This window comes from Aulostomus chinensis, chromosome 17 (assembly GCF_037954235.1).
Source record: "Aulostomus chinensis isolate RoL2024-O1b breed Wild chromosome 17, RoL_Achi_v1.0, whole genome shotgun sequence".
NCBI classification, from domain to species: Eukaryota; Metazoa; Chordata; class Actinopteri; order Syngnathiformes; family Aulostomidae; genus Aulostomus; species Aulostomus chinensis.
In genome coordinates, this window is record NC_141336.1 from 17,501,552 (window position 1) to 17,524,677 (window position 23,126).

General features: G+C 41.6%; 1 protein-coding gene across 2 annotated transcripts in view; it reads left to right on the forward strand.

The window, feature by feature from the left end:
- Nucleotides 1–23,126, forward strand: part of asap2a (ArfGAP with SH3 domain, ankyrin repeat and PH domain 2a) — a 47,995-nt gene that overhangs the window by 12,797 nt on the left and 12,072 nt on the right. For both annotated transcript variants that reach the window (XR_015109712.1, XM_086182170.1), the window contains exons 2-12: nt 4,394–4,466; nt 10,974–11,119; nt 11,882–11,956; nt 16,602–16,651; nt 19,864–19,993; nt 20,349–20,434; nt 20,521–20,596; nt 20,700–20,786; nt 21,975–22,078; nt 22,275–22,344; nt 22,759–22,846. Coding sequence is in view for 1 of the 2 variants with exons in the window: in XM_086182170.1 (XP_086038296.1) it covers nt 4,394–4,466; nt 10,974–11,119; nt 11,882–11,956; nt 16,602–16,651; nt 19,864–19,993; nt 20,349–20,434; nt 20,521–20,596; nt 20,700–20,786; nt 21,975–22,078; nt 22,275–22,344; nt 22,759–22,846 (985 nt within the window). In the remaining variant the exon portion in view is untranslated. The remainder of the gene's footprint in view (nt 1–4,393; nt 4,467–10,973; nt 11,120–11,881; nt 11,957–16,601; nt 16,652–19,863; nt 19,994–20,348; nt 20,435–20,520; nt 20,597–20,699; nt 20,787–21,974; nt 22,079–22,274; nt 22,345–22,758; nt 22,847–23,126) is intronic.

The following is a 23,126-nucleotide window of genomic DNA, read 5'->3' on the forward strand; positions in this document are numbered from 1 at the left end:
GGTTTTGATGACCTTGGCAAACACTGAGCAAATGCTAATTGGATTTATTGGTTCTGCTAATGATATTCCCATCAACCTCAGCTGTAGTTATATCTTTAGTGCCATGCCAACTTTCCTAAGATGCCTAAAATGAACTTCATCCCAGCTTAGCATCTTGACATTAGCATTGGTTTAGTGAGCGTTTTATCATGCTGATATTAATCAATTGCACTCCTGTCCTATGCACAACCACCTCCTTGTATATTATTATTCATAATAATGAATAGTTTCACTCAGCAATTGTAAGGTTCTTTTCTCTTGCTGAATTTCAATCCATTTACTGTAACTGAGTTCAGCTTTCTTTAATTAGGTTTGCAGTATCCTCTTTCTCTCCTCTTTGAACACACATTAGATGGCATCTCTATTGTATCTGTGCTCTCTGAGATCAGTAACCGAAAACACATTACCCTACAGCTCAAGAAATTCATGATCATAAGTGAATGGATCACTGTGGCAACGACCCCCATGACCCACCCGACTGTGTGTGGAGGTCTGTGTGTAGATTGGCTTACAGCAGATGGTGCCCGATTGTAATCACAGTGATGATGACGGCTATGATGATGATGTCATGCATTAAGAGGAGGATTAATTCAATTCAGTTTGGCTTCATCCTCCTGCTGTTACAGTCAGCAGCAGCAGCATGGGAGAGAAGACAAAGTGGTTAGCTTACTACGAGCTGCTGCCAGGAGAAATGCTGATGTTGCTGTGATGTCATACGAAGAGTGCTTGTAAAGCCGCCTCGGCCTCAGAGGCTGGCTCTATTGTGTGAGGATTCTGCTCTGATCCGACTTTGTTGAAAGACTAGACAGCAGTGGAATTCCCCTCGTGCTGTCAATAGGTTTTGGCTTGAAATTTTCTAATTTTAGAGCAGGCTGTGCTGCAAACATGAAGGCTTTCACAAAGGGTGCCCCTGGTGCTCGCAGAGCCAGTTCTCTCAACTCAGGAGAGCACACAACAGAGTAGCGAAGTGTGGAAGTGATTGATGAGTTGGTGTGTGAATGATTTAGGACAGCATGTTTTGGTTGTGTTCAGCTGGGATCGGTTTATTACTTCGCCTGTCTTTCCCCCCACTCGTTCCTCTACGGAACTCTCTTTGCAGATTGAAAGGGTCTGCCAGAGCGTGATACTGCCTGATTACGTGTGTGTGTGTGTGTGTGTGTGTGTGTGTGTGTGTGTGTGTGTGTGTGTGTGTGTGTGTGTGTGTGAGAGAGAGAGTGGGAGCGAGGGAGGCCTCAGGTCGATGGGAGCTGGGATGCCTGTGTTGCTATGCGTGAAAAGGCTTCGGCTGGTCAAATTGATTCACAAGGTGATTCCAAACATTAGGTGGAGGTCAACCGGGGCCTTTAAATCTACCAATCAGCCAGCAGACATTGACGCTGGCCTCATTTATGGATGCAGACAATGCTGTTTTAGTCAAATCGTTCTAACACCATCGTTTCCCCGCTGCTTTCACAACTTTATACAAGATTAGTGCAGATCGTATAGCTGCCATCTGTGTGTATGTAGCATATGCAGCAGAAAGCTTCCATTACAATTGAACAGATTGCTGTAAATTTCTGGTCCATTTGGCTTGTCATCCACCATGAAACATTCACGCAACTGCCAGGGAGCCCAGCTGAGTCGGTCATTGTGCTGAGCCTCCTCTCATCATAATTCTGGCATATATTTTCATCCATTTCGGACTTTGTAACTCAGCACTGACACCTCAGTAAGCAATGTCCTTTTGCTATTTATGATCTCGGCAAAAACTCATCCCTGTCTGTATTTTGTCCACAATATCCCAGTGTAATTTCGCAGTTCTCTTTGAAAAGGCACACTTAGACAGCCTGTTGTAATTGATTGTGTGCGCCACTCAGCTGTTAAACTCTGTTATATTCTTTGGCTCTAGTTGTTCACCCCCGTTTGACCTCACATCCTCCGCACCCAGACACACACTCAACAATCGATAAATGGCAGCAGTGTCAGACACATTTTACCGGCTCAATTTAAAGAAGCGATACAGTTGTGCGAGCTTTCAATTAAAATCCAGAGATTTCCTTGCTGAATTTGTGAAAGTCAAAGTTAAATAAACACGCAGCTACAGACACTGGACAGATTTTTTTTTTTTTTTTCTTAAAGAAAACTAAACACATTTCTCCTACATCAGCAGAGTTCATGTTCATCCAGTGGTCGTCTCAGGTACCTTTTTTAAAGGTATTTTTGTGGTTGAATAAGTTTGGTGGGGCAGACTGAGTAATCTTTCCTTACTTTCCATCTCTGTTTCTCTGAATGTCCTGGATTTTTTCAGTGGAACATTCGGGTTTGCTACTTTTTAATTTGCACAGGTTGCCTAATTAAAGACTACAGACTATAGTTTCTGTGTTTGCTGTCTTGAAGTTTTTTGTTTAATTTTGGTAGAATTCAATTTTGGATGAACTTTCTTAAATTTAAGAGAGAAAACAACCTGTGCTACAACATACAGACCCAGAGCTGAAGTGCTGAGTTATACAGGATGAGTAAGCTGTTCAAAAAGGGAAAAAAAGGTTTCCCTGTGTCAATGGATTATGATGGTTATTAGCTGTTAGAAAGCTAAATGGGCTGCTGTGATATACTGTAGCACTCTTCTACTTTAACGGTTCTCAAAGTGCTTAACAATATTGCCTCTCATTCATCCTACCTGCATTCATCACTGCACTTTTACATTTTTATGGCTTCCCCGTGGAAACGGGGGCTGTTGCATTATAAGTATTGTAGTATTGAGGCCTTGCAAAACATGACAATTAAGACCAAAGTGGAAATGAATAAAACTGGTGGTCAAAACATAAACCTTCATGACTATTGTATAATTCTTGAGGATCTTGTGGCTGGATTGTTGGAACCATTGGGGATATTTTTTGAATAAAGAATTGGAATTGAATGCAGAATGAAGGGGAAACATTTCCTCGACCATTACAATGTTTCCACTTTTCAGCTCCATCGATACCAGACGGGTCCAGCGACAAGTGTGGAAGAGCACATTGTAGCTGGACTTATCGTTTTCCCTTAGCCCCATGCTTTTCTTTAATTGTGCCTGTTGCTTCAGTTCTCCCTCAGTCTTTTATTCCCCCTAATAATCTGTGTGTGTGTATGAGAAATGTGATTCTTGAGAAAACCAAGTGTTGAGCATGTCTCTCATTTTACAATGGCACACAATTTACAGCTTGGCAACACGTTTATGGTTTTGATTAGTTTTTCATCACTTCAACCCTAGTGCTGCTGGAAATAGAAGTGTGAACAGTCTTGGAATGTGCTTTGCAGCTGAATGGGTTTTTTTGTTGTTGTTGTTTTCAAAAAATCATTGAATTCTGATGTATGCCAGTCAGACTGTGAGCAGGCTTGGGCAGGGAAAAGAAAGTGGATGAACTAAATAGCATCGCAAAGCACTATTTCCTGTCAAATCCCCCCATTTCCCCTGTGACTCCATCACTCATCACTGGTACAGTGGTGCATTGTCTCAGCTGGATGTGCAGTGTTTGTTATGGTTAGTCTGGGCTCCAGGCATGTAAGGCCTATATTTGACCCTGTATATATTGGTGTATTTATATTTGTCCGTGTGTGCATATTATTACACGCTGCAGAAAATCTGTCCTTCATACAAGCAACATCACATGCTCACTGCTCTTGTCCTACAAGCTAGTGTGCTAATAAATAAACACACATGCACACACATTAACACAATAACTGACTAGGGAGCCAAGCTCTATTCTTAGCATTGCCCTGAATAATGCATGACTGGCAGCCAGAGTGGAGATGGCATAGACAAACACTCATGTATACACAAACACACACACACACCCCCTGTACCCACAGTATTCAGCTTTGTATTCCAGGGACACCAAACCAGAGGGATATGACCATATGAACACTCCGTGTAGTCCTTGAAGAGTTTGAGCTGGATAAAGGTGACATAATACTGTTGTCTTTGTGGATTATGTCGTCAGCCTCCAGTGTCAAATCAGACCTCAGTTCATTGAGGACATTTTACCCATAACTGAACCAAACAACACAGGCATAATGCTGACACTCGCGTGAATTCGTAGAGTCACAGCATTTTTGAGCAGAACGGCCGCAGATAAACTCCACAAGCATGACGTTTTACCACTGTTACTACCTCCACTGGTGAATTAGAGGTGCAACAGTCTTTTCCCTGTTCTTTCTCTGTGTACTTTGCTGGAGTAGCAGCATAACATTCTCACCTTGTAAGCACCATCTGAGGGGCTAACCACTCAAACACAAACTCATATTAAATTGTCATTCAAGAAATCAACACTAATTTGAGTGAGTGGCATTTGAATGATGATTATTTTTTCTCTTATCATATTTGTGTCCCTCTCAGGCTCTAGATGTGGACCGCAGTGTTCTGTACAAGATGAAAAAGTCTGTGAAGGCCATCTACACGTCTGGTCTAGGTGAGTCTCCATCTGTTATATCAGGATTGACATTTGCAGGTACTTATGTCTCTACCTCCATGCCAACCAAAGCCAGGGGCATTATGCTGCTTGGTTGTATGTATTTTTTTAATGTTTGTCTCATTTTCAAAACATAATCTACATTCAAGAAAACTGCATATGGAGCCAGAGGGTGCATCCAGTGATTACCTCTGTCAACAAACCCTTAGTGTGCATCACACTCCTCTTTAAAACTTCATTTTGACATCATCACCACCCTTCCCTGGCCAAGTGATCAAGTTGCCATTATGATTAATGTCAGTCTTTTGAGGCCGGTGAAAAGCACAAAATAATTTCTGCACTGAAAGAGTTAATAGCACTCGTGCATTTGGAAAACGCAATGAGAACAGCACAAAGTTACTGGGGTTGGAAAACCACCTTGTGTGTGTCTTATCCATTCTTAATGGTGTGCCAGAGTTGGGTGTTTCCAGTGTCTTTGTTTAGCCCGCCTGGCAAAACCCCTGCTGAGAGAGAGAGAGAGAGAGAGAGAGAGAGAGCGAGAGAGCTCTGAATAATGTGCTGAGCATGTCCTATATGAACAGTGTGAGCTCTGTTCGGGCCAGAGGGACAGCTGTCTGATCCAGACCCTCAAAGGAACAGCTGGGAGGCACACATACATGCACACACACACACCCCGTGTTTTTGTGTGAGTGCTGAGGCAAAGAAACATGTTTTTTTCCCTGCTGTTTGCCATGCATTTCAAATGCACATATTTCTCCTCCCTGGTGCTTCAGCTGCCAAAATAAATACAGCCTCAGTCAATTAAAACCCCTCATTTAAATCTGTGTGATAGGTTGAGCAGTTTACACAGTTTGGAATGGTCTTGGTTTTGGACAGTTGAAAAATTGTTTTATTGTGAAAAGGATTATCAGAGCTGTTGGAAAAATAATAAGAGAATGAATTTAGGGCTCTAAATATTACTGATTACAGTAGAAACGCCGAAGATGCAACTGAGAATGTTGCTGTTAACTGTTTAACCAACAGAATGGTAAATGGAAAATGGACTCAATTTTATATAGCGCTTTTCTACCTTAGCGGCACTCAAAGCACTTTACAGTGTCATCTCATTCACCCATTCACACACACACTCACACGCTGATGGTGGAGGCTACCATGCAAGGCGCCAACCTACTCATCAGGAGCAATTATGGGTTCAGTATCTTGCTCAAGGACACTTCGACATGGTCACCGGGGTCGAGGATCGAACCAGCGACCCTTTGGCTGCTAGACGGCCACTCTACCCCTGAGCCATGCCACCCACCCACCCACCAACAGAAGCTCACATTAACTCAGTTGTTGTTACCTAACAGCAAGTATTGAAGAGATACTCTCATGACTCTGATCTCTTTAACATACAACCCTTTTCTTTCTGTTTTTAACCCTGCAACTCTGACATCAGACAGAAATATAAGCATACGTGTGTGTAAATTTTATCACGATGTTGCAAATTTGGAATAGATCATATTACCAAGTGTATGTGAAAGATGTAAATTGTAGTGACAAGCCCGTGGTGGGTTAGTCAGCCCCAGGTGGTGGTGGAGATCAAAATAAATTTAAAAGGAATGTGAATGTTTCCAGGGGTGTTCGTCAGGTGCACAAACCCAGCTCAGAATGAATGCTAATGCTGCTCTGTGTTTGCTTGATAGGCAAATCCTTGTAAAGATATTCATCGGAACAGCTTTAGTGTGAAAATATCCTGCTGATAGATAATTGTAGTAATCTGTCACAGTGGGTTTTGTCTGGTTTCAAATACTTTCGGAGATGTTGCTGTATTTAGCAGGAGCCTACTTAAAAAGTACTCAAAACAAAGTCAGAAGTAGCAGAGAGATAGTAAAAACAAAATAAACATTTGTTTGCTGAAAGTAAATGACACATAAACTGTAGATGCGTACATGTGGGAAAGCAGTCTGCTACTCTATCTGCTGCACATCTTTTTGGTCTGTATATTTAGTGGAAAAAGTAAAAATACACATTTTTCTTAGTATCCTCTGGAGAGGATTCTGGGAAGAAGCTTGAATAATGAGCACACGACAGGGAACTGACTGCCTCAATGCCCAGAGAAAACTCTTACTGATTTGACTAGCTGTCAAGACCAAAAAACCCTGTGAGGATATTTTGGGCTGTGACACGGACAGTAGTAATGAGAAATGGAAAGAGGAGGGCGAGAGGACAGAATAGACAAGATAATGGTTCAGGCGAGAAGGAAATAAGCAAGCGTTACAGCGCACTGAATTGGAGTGGCTGAGCCAGCAATTCAAGCTTGTACCAGAGGCATAGTCATCGTAAGGGAGTGAAAGGTGAGAGAGGGGGATGAGGGGAAAGCTGCGACGATGAGCAAGAGAACTCTGTTGCTGCAGGGACCTGTCAGCCTGTCGGGTTGTGGGGTTTTTATGAATAAACCAGCAGCAGCAGCAGCAGCGTCTCATAGTCCTGAAGAAGCTGAGGTTGATCAAGCAGAGCTGCTCAGAGAGTCCTGCCAAGGCAGCTGAGCAGAAAACAACTGAAGGCAGACAACTGGATGCTGTGTTCCAGTTGCTCTACCTATAGGTAGGCAGGCCCACTGGACAGAGCTGCTGAATAATGCAGCACTTGGCACATTTTGCATCAGGAAATGCTAAATTCGGTGGCGTCTGGATCGGCCGTGTCCTTAGGGTTGCTGCTGTACAGGTCCACAACCACATCCATATACATGTGAGGCATTGCTCTCTCTCCAGGCTGCCAGGTAACCAGGAGAATGGACTTCCACAAGCTCCAATGTAATCGAAGTTGATGGACATTTCTGCAAAAAAAAAACCCACTTGCGGCGACACTGATATACAGAGAGGAAGGAGAAGCAAAAAGAAACTGTAACATCTGAAACACAGAGGTGCCTTTTTTGGCCATGGCTATCCTCAGTTATGAACTTGTCCAAGATTAATTAGATGCTTGCAAATCTCTTAACATGTTTAATAGCCACCATTATATTCTAACAAGCTAAACAAAGATAATTATGATGTCGGAGAATATGTTTGCTGTAAAGAAATAGAAAAGATGTCCAAAACTGTCCTCTTTCTCCACTGTCGACACCACACAACACACAAATGTGTCAAAATCAAACTGAATTTGAATGGTTCAAAAGTGGTTTTTAGTTTGATGCACACTGCTTCAATTTCAAATGCTGTGTAACATTTTCAATGCAATTCTGTTTAAAAAATTTAAGCTTAGATTTTGCAATTCAAATTCAGTTTTTAAAAATTTAAATCCAGTTTCTACGGAGACTTTTTTTTTTTTGACTAGTAGAGTGATACAGTGTTGATTTGAAGCTTACCAGGCCCCGTGGAGCCAAGTGTAAGGGAATAAGTGTGAGAACAAAATAAGAGGAAGCAGACATCAGCCTGCCATCTGGTGATTAACACTGTGTGTGTGCATGTGTTTTTAGAGAGATAGACAAGGATGGAAAGAAGCTCCAAAACAGGTCTCTCGTGATAACCCTAAGTATAACCTCCGTTGTCATTTTGGTCAAATGTGTGTGTGGTTGAGGGGGAAGTGGGTAATGCTTTCTCATAAAAGTCCTTGTTTTTCTCTGATGACCTCTCTCCTCAGGACACACACACACACAAAGTCTTCTTTCTTCAGATAATATAAACTTAAGTGGATTCTTCATCATATTTTGAGACGCTCTCTCCATCTTTTAATGGCCTTATGTTGCTTTATGTCTGCTGGATGTCCACAGTTGCTCTAAATCTTACTCAGACTATTGAGTAGTAGCTATCTGTGTGACAATTTACTCAAATCAGGTTTGAATCTATATTTTTAATCTTTATTCCAGTAAAATCCAACTTTAGAATATGGTAAAAGAGAGCGTCCTTGGAGTGGTTAGAAAAAGGGTAGTATCATGTTAGACCCTACAGTAAATACCAGCTTAATGTTTAAGGACCACATTCACTGCACGGCACTATGTTATCGCAGGCAGTGTAAACGCAAAGCTGTGTTCTTGGTTTTGACTGTTTTTTGCTTCTTTTCTCAGACAGATTTCAGATGAACCTCTACAGCTCAGCGTAGCATGCACATGCAGCACTTTCATGTTGAAACATTGCTCTTTACTGTAGGCTGCATTTGTGATGTTTAGATCATGTTACACTAATTACACATCTTCACTAAGTAGCCCAGAGGAGGGTGGTTTGTCCTGGTGTTAAATAACCGAGAGCTCTTATATGCCACTTGAAGAACAAGGGCAGGCCACTGCCTTGTTGGCCCGCTGCCTGTCAGAGGCTGCAGGTGTGTGTTAGGGGTCAGTGTCTGGCACGTGGCAGCGATCCATGTTTCTTCCACCCCTGTAACAAATTTCATTGCTTGCAATCAACAGAATTTTTTATAATTTGTAACTGTTACATTGTCACAGACTAGAAGATGAAATGGCATAAACTTTTCATTAGTCATCCCTGTATGATTACGCCATTGTTTTTGGTATTAGTCAGTTCCTCTGCAGATGCTAATGACTAACACCACACTGACTGATTGACTAGCAGTTCGTTAAGGGTCTCGCCACCTTCTTCTGCCCCCAAAAAGAAGCTAGCAGGAGCATGTTACATAGTAACAGATGCACGGAGCTCAGCAGAGGAGTGAAAGAGGAGTCATGCTGTTCAGCACAAGTCAGTGAGTGTACCACTAGAACGAAGCAGAAACTGCTTCTGTATGTTAAAAATGATATATATATATATATTGTCTTTAAAGTGTTCCCCACTTCTAAAAGCCTGCTCCCCTTTGATTGGAGAATGAAGCTTGAAGGGCAGAATCCTCGTACTTGGTTGGTGAGCTAGGCCTGGAGCAGATGATGAACTGTTTTAAAGAGGAGAAATAAAATAAAAGAAATAGAAAGTTTGTAACGGGCTTGACTCATTCATGTTTTTGTCTAAAACTTTAGGCAAATATTATTATGCACTTCAAACATGAAATATCTCACAAAAAATATTGATATGCATTATGGGTCCTCTGAAAAGTGCTGTTTGCACAAGTGGCTGATGCTATTAGCTCACCTGTTGCATCAGTTGATAATTTGAGGCTTAAATGAAGTTTGTCTTATGTGGGCTGCATGGAGTGACTCACATCCTTTCGGCGTTCTTGTTTTAATAACATGCTGAGTACCTCTGCAGCCTGAGACGTGAGCTTATCTGGTTCCATCCGGCCACATCTGTGAGCACTGTCTGATTGCCCTGGTTCTATATTTGTGTGCGCACATTTACCAGCATGTGTGCGCACATGTACCAGCATGTGTGCGTGTGTGCTGGCCATAAGGTTGAGTCATGCTGTGGCTACAGGTGTGTTTTAGTGCAGACATTCGCACATTTAGACTACACTTCTCTCTTGTACCTTGGTGTAGTACCTTCCTCATGCCCACCCACAACCACCTCACCCTACCCCCCCTTCATGTTTCTCATTGAGTGTCGTCATAGCAACTGTCCCCTGCGCACCATCCCTCGCTCCACTGCTGTCCCAATGGCAGTAGCTGTTATCAGCTGCTTAGTCTGGCATGACGTTTATTAAGTGGAATCATCTAGGCCTAGTCTTGTGGCAGATTAGGTGGTCTTCAGACAAACAGCGAGAAATGCTCACATTAGTTTAAGGGTTTAACTCACTGGTGACTAGATTGAGATGATTTATTTATGGGAGTCTTTTCTCCTCCATGTTTGTCTTGAAGTTTTCTCTTTTTTGTCCATCTTCTCTTATTTAAACAAGTAACCTCACATGAAAAACGGTGCTATAATGTGTGGCTTTTGAAAGATAAGATAAACTTCATTCATCCCATACTCTAGAAATTCTGTTACAGCAGCATGGGGGATGAAAGACAGAAAATAGTGCAAGGAAACTTAAATAAGAAAAATAGACAAGTTAAAATATATGTGTATATATCTATCTATATATATCCATATCTATCTATCTATCTATCTATATATATCCATATCTATCTATCTATCTATCTATATATCCATATCTATCTATCTATCTATCTATCTATCTATCATATATTTCATAATTTGTCTTATTTGTCTATTTATCATATATTTCATAATTTGTCTTGTCTATTTATCATATATTTCATAATTTGTCTTATTTGTCTATTTATCATATATTTCATAATTTGTCTTATTTGTCTATTTATCATATATACCAAGAGAATGAAAATAGTATTAAACAGGTTAAGTATATATACAACTGCTGTAATCACAACATCATCATGTGTGTTGGTTTTATAAAATAATGGACATTTAGAAATACTTTTTGGAATTTCACAAAGGTGGAGACAAACAGTTTTGTGTGCTTACCAACATCCTTGTGAAAACCCTGACCTGTAATTGAAGGACTGAACAGTCAGTTGAGTGGATCATTGAAAGGCTACCATGCATTATTGATATCCAGAGATAGATGTTTGACTTGTAACCATCTACCTTGGCTAGATTCCCAGTGACCTGTTTTGTGTGTGTTTTGCAGCCCACGTGGAGAACGAGGAGCAGTACACACAAGCCCTGGAGAAGTTTGGAGAGAACTGCGTGTACAGAGATGATCCTGATTTAGGTTCAGCTTTCCTCAAGTTCTCCGTCTTCACTAAGGAGCTCACTGCACTCTTTAAAAACCTGGTGAGTCTACTCTGTCATGCGTGTGTGAATGTGCTGCTCAGAAGAATGGATGGAGTTGGGAGGGGTTATAAGTCCTCTGAGACAAAGAAAGATTTCCATCCCGTCCCTAATTGTCTCTTTCCCCTAGAGTCACTGTGTGTGTTCTCTAAAACACACATACATCAAACACAGAATGAGTGCAACTGAAACTTAAAGCCCTCAGGAGGTAGTTCTAGTTTTTCATGGCCTCTCCAACACCAAATATCTGCTGGATCTAATTCAGCCTGATCCCTCTCTACTAGCAGCACATTCTGTACAGAGTCTAAAGCTTTATTAGAAAAATTTGACACGATCATGTGATGTCTGTCTCTGTTTGTGGACATTGTATCAGCTCACAGTTGAACCAGAAGCTTGAGATTTTTTATTAGCATTATCTCAACACCTTATATTAAAGAAATATGAGCTGCCTCAGCCAGACCTGGATGTGGAGATGTAATCTCTAAAAAGCTTTAACGAGCTCTGACTTCATGCACGGCGTTGCACACAGACTCACTGCCTTTCTGATCGTGAATCACCCTGCATTTTCACTCTTAATCAGGTGAAAACGCTTTTGCTTTCAGTAGATTAAAAGATGGTGCAAATTACAGGTGGGGTATTTCAAATTGCAGCACAAGACATTGTCTCAAGTCCATGCATGCTTTTTTGGGGGGGGGGGGGGGGGGGGCAGAAAAAGCATGCATGGAGTTAAAAGGATTACATCTCACCTGTCTCTCTCCTCTCCAGTTCCAAAACATGAACAACATCATCACCTTTCCTCTGGACAGCCTGCTGAAAGGGGACCTTAAAGGAGTCAAGGGGGTAAGTCAACGAAACCACACGATCTTGCCTCGCTTAATACCACAGCAGAGGAGTTCATATGAATAGGGGCGCTGAGTCATCAGTGACCTTACCGAAATCCACTGAGCAAATGGGCCGAATCTTTCAGTGTTCAGCAGTTCACGTTTCCATCAGTGCAGAAAAGTGAGTTCCATTAGTTAGAAAGCGAGTCTTTCATGTGGGTCTGTCCACCAACCAGACTAAACCCAGACAGACTCCCTTAATAGTTTGGGCAGCTCTGTAATGCAATCAGCACTCGTCCCTGTCCAGGCTGGCCTGTGACCCTTCACTCTCAAGGCACATGATTGGCTGTTGTTGCTATTGAGGTATGATGCGATTAAGGCAGCACTCTAATGAGGCTGGTTACTATAGAAACACCAGTTGTCCTCATGACCCTTAGCCAGTTGTCCTCATGACCCTTAGCCACACGGCTTGACCTGTTTTCCGCGTTTAGCCTTCCTCTTTTCTTGTTTCTTTGTGTGTCTCAAGTGTAATGTTTTCTTTCAGATCCTGTTTTTCTTTTTTCTTTCATTCTGTCTTTTTTTTGTTCTTAGCTTTCTCTCCCCCCTGCCTCCTTTCGCTCTGTTGCTCACGGGTTCTCTCAGCAATGGCAGCTAGTCACATCTGTAATGCTTACCCACTTATTGCTCATTAGCCCTGGGATGATTGTCATTACCCCACTGACATGGGGCTAATGAGCTGCTGATCGTTTTATACCTTGCAACACACACACACACACACACACACACATGCATTCATTTCCTGGAGACTTACTAAAACTACTACTTCCCTAAGTCTAACCTTAACCACTGACCCAAAAATCAGAATTTTACCAAATTGGGAACATGGCTTTTGTCCCCAATTCTACATGCCGTCCCCAATTAACTGGTCTTAAATCTGATTTGTGTCTCTGAAAGTGGTTTTAAGTCGTACCACACACAGTCACGAACGTCATCACTGTTGTAATGCCAGTAAACCCTGGAAATGAACCCTGTCTGTGTCAAAGCAAAATGAAATGACAGATTATCTCGTCTTTGTCGGCGGCTTCACTTCCCTTCCAGCTAGTTGCTCACCTCAACAGCCCCAGGCCTGTTAAAGTCTCATCCATCTTCTTTGTCCCCTGTCATTATCCTACCTCTTCACTCCTGTCCTCTCCCAAGGAAAGTACCTGACAGTAGAGAAGGGAAGCAGGAAAATGTCCAGACTTGCATGACAGGCTGTTTAGACTGCAGGGAAACCAAAGATGAAGTAATGATATGGATGTCATAAAAAAGGATGACAAGATGGATTGAAATCACAAAAGAAGATGGAGAGAAGGCAGCACAGTGGTGCAGTGGTTAGCACTGTCGCCTCACTGCAAGAAGGTTCCGGGTTTGAGCCACGGCTCAGGCACGTGATCTTTCTTTGTGTTCTCTCCGAGTACTCTGGCATCCTCCCACAGTCCAGAGACATCAAGAGGGGACGAGGCTGATTGATACTGTAAAGTGACCGTTGGTGTGTCTGTGAGAGTGAATGGTTGTCTGTCTATATGTGTTGGCCCTGCGATGGATTGGCGACCCGTCCAAGTTGTACCTCGGCTCTTGCCTGAACGCTGTTGGGATAGAACCCAGCCCCCCCCCCCCCCCCCCCCCCCACCAGCAACCCTTAATAGGATAAGTGGTAGAAAATGGATGGATGGAAGACGGAGAAAAGGAAATAGTAAGAAACAGCTAACAAAACAAGAACATTTTGATTTAAAATGCGTAGCATAGCGCCAATTCTCTCATCCGTTGTGGCAGCTTTAAGAGTTTCTTCATTTAATTTAGCCCAGGAGTGTTTGTGGTTGCCGCTAAAGCTAGTTTAATAATTGTCCTGTGCTGCCTTTGGCGATAAGTGAGCTGAACTATCCCACAGAGGAGCAGCTGCTAATGGTTCTGTGATTAGAGGGCTAGCAACCTATTATGCTGTTACTCAGCTAAAAACCAACCATTTTCTGCCTCATCTACCTCTATGGACACTTCACCACACAGGGCAAATTGGAATTTCATGTGTAAAAAAAAAAAATCAAAAATGACCTTGTCGTGTTCACTTTTGCTGCCTTTTTAATTTTCAGTCCTTAGTGAAGTGAAGCACACAGGAAAGCCGCAGTGCATTTGAGACGGTTTTTATCTGACAGGACACAGCTCAGCATGTGCAGCACTCGCAGATATGACCAGCGACGAGTCCCTGGAAGATCCACCAGTGTTCTTGCTAAAGATAAACAAACGCACACACTCTGTAAGTCAGTGGAAAAAGGAAAGCGCTGAGTCCACAAGATGGTTCTGCTAACAGGGGATTTTCAGAGTGGACACCCGCATGATGTCATGCCTGTAGCGGAACCTCGCACGCTCCGCTTATTGACCAGCGAGTAGGTCGTGTGTTTCTAACACACCAGTCGTACCAGCTCATCGTTATTCAGTCAGGATGGATGCTGTAGGATCCACCGTGTTTGCATAAGTAAGAAGTGCGAGGAGCAGGATCTCTGGTGTTAATGCCGTCCCATTGTGGTTCAGCGGGTTGTGAACACCAGCACCACCCCCTCATATTTACTGTTAGAGATATTAGATTAGAGCAGATCCCTGAGTGCAGGTTTTTCTCATTAGTTTGCACACAGCAAAACTAATATCAGCACAGCAGCGTGAGTAGTTTAAAAAGTTGATGAAACAGAGATTTAAAAAGGGCAGTTTGAAGATTAAATTACAAGAAGCTTTTTAATGCATCCAAGGTTTTATGTCTCTTAGATGTCTGCCTACACCCAAATTCATCTGATGTGAATTTGCAGTTAGTTTGTGGCCAACCAAACCAGGACCAAAGCAATACTCAGAATAATGTTAGCACCAGACTAATCCCAACAGATGTGGGCCCTCAGGAAAAGTGTCAGTTTTAGTTGCTGTATCATCATGGAAGACAGATGTGAGACTCCATATTAAATCCCAGTGAAAACATCTGTATGTCAAAATTTAGATATTGCAGTAACATCAATATTGTGAGTTATTCTGGCCACAATGATAAAGTAGTGAAAACCCATACCTTTTTAAAGGTGTGCCAATAAATTCAAAAGAATCTTGAGGACTTGATATCTGTAGAGTGAGAAAACACGGAATGAGTGAAATTTGCTTTAAGAATGTCCACAGTGGCACAATCTACCACTAAACATGTTACTGACAGTTGTAGGAGGAAGACTCTTTCATAGATATGACAAAATGTGTCCTCTGCTTGTAGCCCATCCTCTACGGACCGTGCTGCTATTATTCATGCTTGTGTAGGTGGGAAGAGGTGATTAGTCTGTGAACAGAGGCTGTTGTCAAGGGCATGACATTCCTCTTCCGTCCTCTCCATTCAGCCAGAAGGGGAACCAGGGTGCTAAGAGCTCACGTCTCCCAGTGGGAGTGTTTTGCCCTCTCGTCTTGGCCTTATTTTGCCCCGCCCTTCACTGCCCAGCGATGCCAGTGTGGTATTTTTAGCCATTGTTACCATTCTCTCCTCTTTTGGGTTTTGACTTTGCCTTCCACGTACAGCCTCTTCTCTCTGTCTTTTGATTTGCAGTTAATTCATGGTAGTGTCTGTTCGCAGGTTCCGATAGGTCTCTCTTTTGCTGTTCCCTTCATAGGATTCTTCTTTAACTTTGTTTTTCTGTTTCTTTTCTCATGGTATTTTAGGATGCTCTCTTCATTCTGATAGTTTCTGCTCTCCAGTTGTCTGAATGATCAGCTGAGTTCTCCTTGACATGGCCCATTGAACCAGACTCTAATCTGAAGTAGAGGTCAACAGTGGAGTCTCAGTCCTCTAATGCCACCCTATGCCATAAGATGTCTAACTGGCACACGCTTTCTTTTCACATTTTTTGGACAGAAACATGTAGCTGTAAAAGCTAGATTGAAATGCTGATTACATGTTTATGGGTTTAAAATAAAAACCCTCATTTCGGCCCCATTATTCAGTAGTATCTTCCAGTATTTTTGGCATTCAATTACAAATGGGATAGTTTTACAGAACTACATAAGTCTCTGATTTGTTGTTGTTGCTTACTTGCAGATTTCAAGCAACAATTAACTCCACTGAGTTGTGTTTCTGCTTTTGTAGTTCCTAATCATTGTTTAATCAGCGCAGCAGTGGTAGGGATGTTGTTTAATCAAGCCTTGTGCTTGCACGCAGCTGCAGAAAGCACACCCATGACAATGAAAAATCAGTGTAGCCTGTTGTCGGTGTGACCAGAGGAATTAAGTTCCAAAAGCCCAACGCAATCAGAGTTTTCCACCATAACCTGGTCCAGGTCCTCCCTGCCGAAACAGCTGTGCGCAGCTGCTCGGTACCTGGAAGGAAGCGGAGGAGGAGGACAAGGAGGCTGAGTCACACAGGGAAGAAACACACACCTAGAACATGCACAGTAATTATTGAGTGAGAAAGGGAAAGCATTCCTCTCAAGAATCTGTGTACTTATATTTGAGTACAATGGTTATATCCCTTTTGGTTCACAACTTCATCGCAGATCAGTAAATGATTGGCCAACCATCCTGATTTTTGCTATAATGGAACCATTATACCGTGAATATTTCCTGAATGTTGTTGCAATCTGACTTTTTCTTTTTTGTGTTTTTTTTTTTTTCAGGATCTGAAAAAACCTTTTGACAAAGCGTGGAAGGACTACGAAACTAAAGTGTAAGGCACTTAATTTATTTATGTGCTATTCTATGTATTCATCAGCAGCTGTTTGATATATATATTTATATTTATAAAAGCAGACATTTAAACCTTGACATTTCACTTTATTGGCTAAACTGTGTTAGTCGTCATTCGAACCTCATGTTGAGTCATAATTAGAACGAATTCATCAGTTCTGCCTTTTTCAAAATAGGCTTCTTTTTGCTGATTGTGGCCAGATGTGTATATCAAATTGAAATGTGCAGTTTTGTCTTGTCTGTCTTGACTAACCACTCTCCCCCTCCACGCCCCGACTATCATCAGCATAGCCATAATCACATAATCATATCAATGATCCCCCTGCTCACACTGAGAAGCCATTTCTACGGACACACCATTGTGATTGTGCATGCAACAAAACCCAAAAACATCATTTTATGGCACTGTCATATATTTTACAAGCTGCAAAGGACATTCTTTACTGAAAGGGTAATACATCCTCTCTCCAAACCGTTTCACTTAGACAGTACACACGTTGTACTGATGTCAAGAGTTCACCCAGGTGCTCTGTGACTGTTCTTCTCCGTCCCGCCTTATTCTCATGATTTGGCTCTATGATTAGCCTCCATCAATAGAGTCCAGTTTTCTGCCTGAAGGGGGAAATCTTCCAAACACCCTCAACATATACTGGTGTTCTGCTTTCTCAGTGATAAAACCTCTCTACTGTCTACTCTCACAACATATATGATTCAGATTCAGTTTATTTGGTTTTGAAGCTTTTTTTTTTTTTTTTTTTGCTGCCCAAAAAAAATGTTGTGTGAAGTCTCTGTTTTCCAAAATTTGCATCTCCAATGTAGGGGATCATGTCACTTTGAAATGCTGTTCATTCAGGAAGTGTTTGGAGGTTCAATTGAAGGACTAAAATCCGACAGTTTTCTCTGAATTGGTACTACATCATCGGTGTAACACTTCCTGATCTGACAGGACTGATAAGTGAATGCATTCCCAGCCCTCGTCATCAGTTTGGCTAGCAGCCAAACAGCATGGCTAACATGTGTCTCCCCATTAGTCGCAGCCCTGATGATGCTGTAATACTGTCCGAGCCAACAATTCATGTGCTGACTAAGGCCAGCAGTCAGCAGTTTGACATTTTTACTGTCAGCACGTTTCTGACAGTAAAAGTATTAAAAATACAAAAATGTGGCCATGACAGTAAAATATTCTCATCTTAAATTGTAATTATGAGATGAAAGGTCATGATAGTATGATAAAGATGTTTATACAGTTATAACTGCGATTGTTATCTTATTCAGGGTACTTATATTTACATGGTGAAGCCAAGGTGATGACTTAATAATTTCCCACAAGTTTTTTTTACCACATAATTATGACTTTTGATCTCTTAATTGAGACTTTTAAGCTTGTAGTTTTGAAATCTTTCTCTTATAATTATGACTTTTTATTGCTTATGATGTTTATGTAGTATTTTAAAGTGTTTATCTTAGAGGTAGGGCTTTTTTTTAAAGAAAAATGTTCTCATAAATTAGACATTTCATCTCCAAATTATTTTACCTCACAACAACTTACATTGTCAAGGTTTTTTTTCTTACCTTTTTACTGGCAGAATTGGGCCTCCATACAAATGGCCAGTTTATGACTAAAAGTAAAGGCTGCTGGCCTCTTGTTTTCTGACTAAGACAGTATGTACAGTGTTGTGTACGGCCACCTTTTATGAACATAGCCTTTGACAAAATACCAGATTTAGTTTTGAGCCATAAGTCATGGCTAACTGGTGTCAAACCTAGATAAGTGCATGGTGTGCATTTGAAACACCTTGTGCTTTTTCACCTCCTTCAAACTGATGTGACATCATGAATCATACTAATGAAGGGAGTAACAGGTCAGTGGAGGAGAAGTTTGAATTTTTATGTTACAAATACCAGCTCACGCTCACCACTTCTTTTTTTAAATGCTGCACCTGTATACTGGTCAGGGAGACGGAGAGCTGAAAATCACATAGTGAAGTTGATCTACACACATATTAAGGAGACCTTTTTTCCATTTTCAAACCTGCCCTTCCTCCACCGATACGATATGCTGTTCCCGTCTCTCTGAGAACAAACTGCTGCATCCTTTTTGTAGCGGATATGCTGTCTGAAAAGCAGCATATGGAAAAGAATGCCCTGCTGCATGGAATGGTGCCTCCCTCTCTTTGTGTGGTACGTCTTACTGATTGCCTGTGGGAGACGGCTGGACGCAGCACTGAAGGTCTTTGTGTAAAATCAGCACTTAATACTTTTTCTTGAGCAACATGGTGTGTTGAAAGGGTTCTAGCTAGCATGCTACACAAAATGAATAACATGTCATTTGGTTTATGGCCCCTATGGCTCTAACTCTGTCCTTTTTAATACATTAAAGCTAACTTAATGCCACCAGTTACATGTAAACAGTCACACTTGGAACTACAAAAAATACAAAGGTGACTATTTCCAACAAGCTAAAGGAGTAATTCAGACCGACTCCTGAAATATCCGTGAGCGGAATGATCCGGTTGCATCTGATGTTCTGATGACACGCAACAAGAAATTAACCTATTATTTTACCTGACAGATTTTGTCAATATTCTCATTCCAGTGGGAATGGTCATTTTTCATGAGACTGTTTTTTTCCCGCTGGGGTGTAAGACTCTTCACCAAGCAAAGCAGAATTCCTTTACATCTCTAGATGCTCATCTCTGTAGCGCCAGCATTCTTTTATATGTAGGTTTGTCTCATCTCACCATCATACAATAATCACAGCTCCGGTAGTTTGCGTATCGCGCTTGGCTATATTTTTATTGATTTTTTTTTTATATGATTAATTTTGCAGCCTATGTGCAGAGATTAGCCATGACAAGTTCATAAAACTGATGGAGGCTGTGAAAACATGCCATCAGAAGACGTTTGTGTCGTCGCCATCTTGTCATATGGAGATATTTTTAATTATGGATAAAGAGTCACTTTACTGACCAGTGAATCAATTTTATCTTGTAAATTTGAATACTGTCATATCTGACCATATAAGTTGGAGAAGTTCACTATGAATTTGGTGGGACCAACCAGGCTACACCATTATTTGCAGGGCAGCGTTGGGGCCAATTTTACACAATAGCCAACTCTGTGTGTTTGCGGTGCTGTCACCTGCTGAGTGTAGGGGTGTTATTTGACTGTTGTGATGTCACTTCTTGGCAGCACCAAGATAGAGAAGGAGAAGAAGGAGCACGCGAGGCAGCACGGGATGATCAGGACGGAGATTAGCGGGGCAGAAATTGCTGAAGAGATGGAGAAGGAACGGAGATTCTTCCAGCTGCAGATGTGTGAGGTACGTTTGACTAATAGTCAGATCTGTTTGTTTGGCAAAGAAATAAATCTTGAAGAAAAGAGGCAGTTTAATCATGTGAAATATGTACACAAATCTTGAAACTTAAATTCTTGTGTTAAGAAAACACTCGGAGTTGATCGATGGTGCCAATAATGAGTAGAAGTACAAATACGTAATACAATGCTACCAAATGTCATTTTTGCTGAACTTGGGTAAAGGTCAAATATTTCAGACTGGGTGTGAATTCTTAAAAAAAGAAAAAAAGATTTGTTTAGTAACTTTTTAAAGTATTTTTTTTTAGTGTGTTTCAGATTATAACTTTCCTTACCTGCGTCTGTATTCAATATGTTCACAGTATCTCCTAAAAGTCAACGAGATCAAAATCAAGAAGGGGGTTGACCTGCTGCAGAACCTCATCAAGTACTTTCACGCACAGTGCAAGTAAGACACACAAATCCTAATTTACGTTGACGTGGTTTTTCGAGTGAACCCGAGAAACCTGGATAAATCACCTGCTTCTGGCTCAGTTTCTTTCAGGATGGCCTCAAAGCTGTGGACAACCTGAAGCCTTCAATAGAGAAACTGGCCACAGATCTGCACACGGTGAGAACAACTCAACCGGCATGTTTTTCTTACCTCAAGTGACGCTGATATTAATCAAATATGTTCCTCCTTTCTTTTTCTCTAAATCTTTTGTGTACACCAGATAAAGCAGGTACAGGATGAGGAGAGAAAGCAGCTGACTCAGTTACGAGACGTCCTCAAGACGTCGCTACAGGTGGAGCAGAAGGAGGTAACACGCACACACACTGAACATTTAGATGTCAAATTTCCCATTTTCATTCCGTTTATTTCCATAAACATCCATTAAAACCAAATTTGATTAGCTGTCCTGATCCTTGACTCACACTCGCCACAGTCTTACACGCATTCATTGTCCATAATGCTCGTACTCACTCAGGGTTTGGGTCCACACCATCGTTGTCCAAATGATTCAAGAGCAGATTTAAAACTAAATCCTAAAAAAAAAATCCTGAAACCCTTCCAAAAATTCTCCTGTTTTGTCTTTATTGTTATTCTTCACCTGAATGTACTGAACTCAATTCAAAGGGACCCCAGCCCTGTGCACCTCTTTTAAATATAGATACTCACCTGAAGACTGTTTTCTTCTCTCTTCCTCTGCCTTCGTCTTTTGTGACACAAGTCCAGGAGAGTAAGTTAATTCCTTGAGGGGAAAAAAAAAATCTTTTTTTTTTTTTTTTTGCATCCTGTTTTTATTGTGTTATTGCAGTTTTCATTTTTGTGTGTGTTTATTTTCTATGGTTGCAACAGGTAATCCATGTGTTTGATCCAAATAAAACGTCACAGTTATTTCAGGACTTCTTCTTGTTTTCAGTTGTACTTCTTTGATTCATCTTTTTTAATGAGGAAAAAAAGCTACAGTCCTGTTCCTCCTAGATTATCCTGTTGGCTGCGTGTGTCTGCTGATAAGAGCAAACATCAATAAAAATCAGTAAAGCGGCGTCAGTGCTGGCCTTCACAACTCATCCTCAGTGTTTCCTGGCAGGAAATGACACCTCCGTTTTCTTTTCTATTTTTTTTTTTTTTTTTGGTTTTGTTTTTCCCTGAGGGAGTTCTCGTCACAATGCAGTCAAACCTGAATATCTGGCCTGTCTATTTTAACAAACAGAAACTGTGACTTTTCTTGTGATCGTAATGGGATAGTTTTCTGTTTAAAACCGTTTTTCGTGCTTGAATGTTAATGAGCGTTTGGGCATCTGCTTATGCAAACCCTCATTTTAGAAGTGTAAAAGCTTCTCTTAATGGCTATGAAAGCGTTCAGGCTAACAGCTGTAATCACCCTGTTATTGTTAATACCTGCATTGAAATCTTAAAGAGAATTAGTGCAAAGCCATTAAGCACACCTGTGCTGCTTTCGCTTGTTTTGTGTGTGTGATTGTGGGATTGTGTGTTTTCCCAGGATTCCCAAGTGCGGCAGAGCACCACCTACAGCCTGCACCAGCCCCAGGGCAACAAAGAGCACGGCACTGAGAGGAGTGGCTACCTTTACAAGAAGAGTGACGGGTGAGTTTTTGAAATAACTGAGTTCAAGAAAAGCTCAGCGAAGATGGTAACCAACTCAGCTGCTTAGCCTGTGTGCTCTAACTCACGCATGATACAGAAGAATCCCACTTGTTGTGTGAGATCATTTTCAATATTTTGACAGACGTGTCTACTTTGTGCCACTGTGTATGTGACATCTTAACAAATGTGCCTGCAGGTTGCGAAAAGTTTGGCAGAAGAGAAAGTGCACAGCAAAGAATGGATATCTCACCATCTCACACGGCACTGTAAGTGAGCCGCACCTTGAGTCAGAGTGGAGGGTGTGTGTGTGTGTGTGTGTGTGTGTGTGTGTGTGTGTGTGCGCGTGCATGCGTGCGTGGATTGTAAGACATGCAGGTGCAAATACATGTTAAAGTCAGCACAGTGTCAGTGACTCCTGGTTGCCCCGCTGGTTATTATCAGCATCCGTTCACTGAATTTCTCACTAGTGAGCCTGAAAGTTCACACATTGATATTCTCCTCACATCGCTGCCTCAGCCCTCTCACTCAAATTGTTCTTATATTACGATTTAGCTCCATCACCTCGTCTCACTGACATGTTTCATCCCATAGCAGATCAGACCCTCGTTTTGACTCAGTCTAATATGTTGAAATTTAACAATTTTCAGCATTTATGTTTAGTTTTTTGTTTTTTCTCACAGGCTAACCGACCACCAGCGAAACTCAACCTGCTCACCTGTCAGGTGAAACACAATCCAGAGGAGAAGAGGAGCTTCGACCTCATATCCCGTAAGTTCAACTTGTGTGTCTCTGGAGTTACTGTCACACAGAATTGTGCTGTGAATACTTCAGTGAGGTGTACAGAGCCACTCGGGGTGATGTGAACTTTAAATAACCTGAGGTTGAATACGGAATACTGCCGCTGAATCTGCTGCGACTGCTGCTTCCAGCACGTAAAGAGCACTGCAGTAGTGTTGATCATTTGGTGACAATTTTAATTTAATGTATTTTAATAGCACATATGTATATCATTGTATGAATTTCCATGCTGTTGCATCTGCTCATTCAG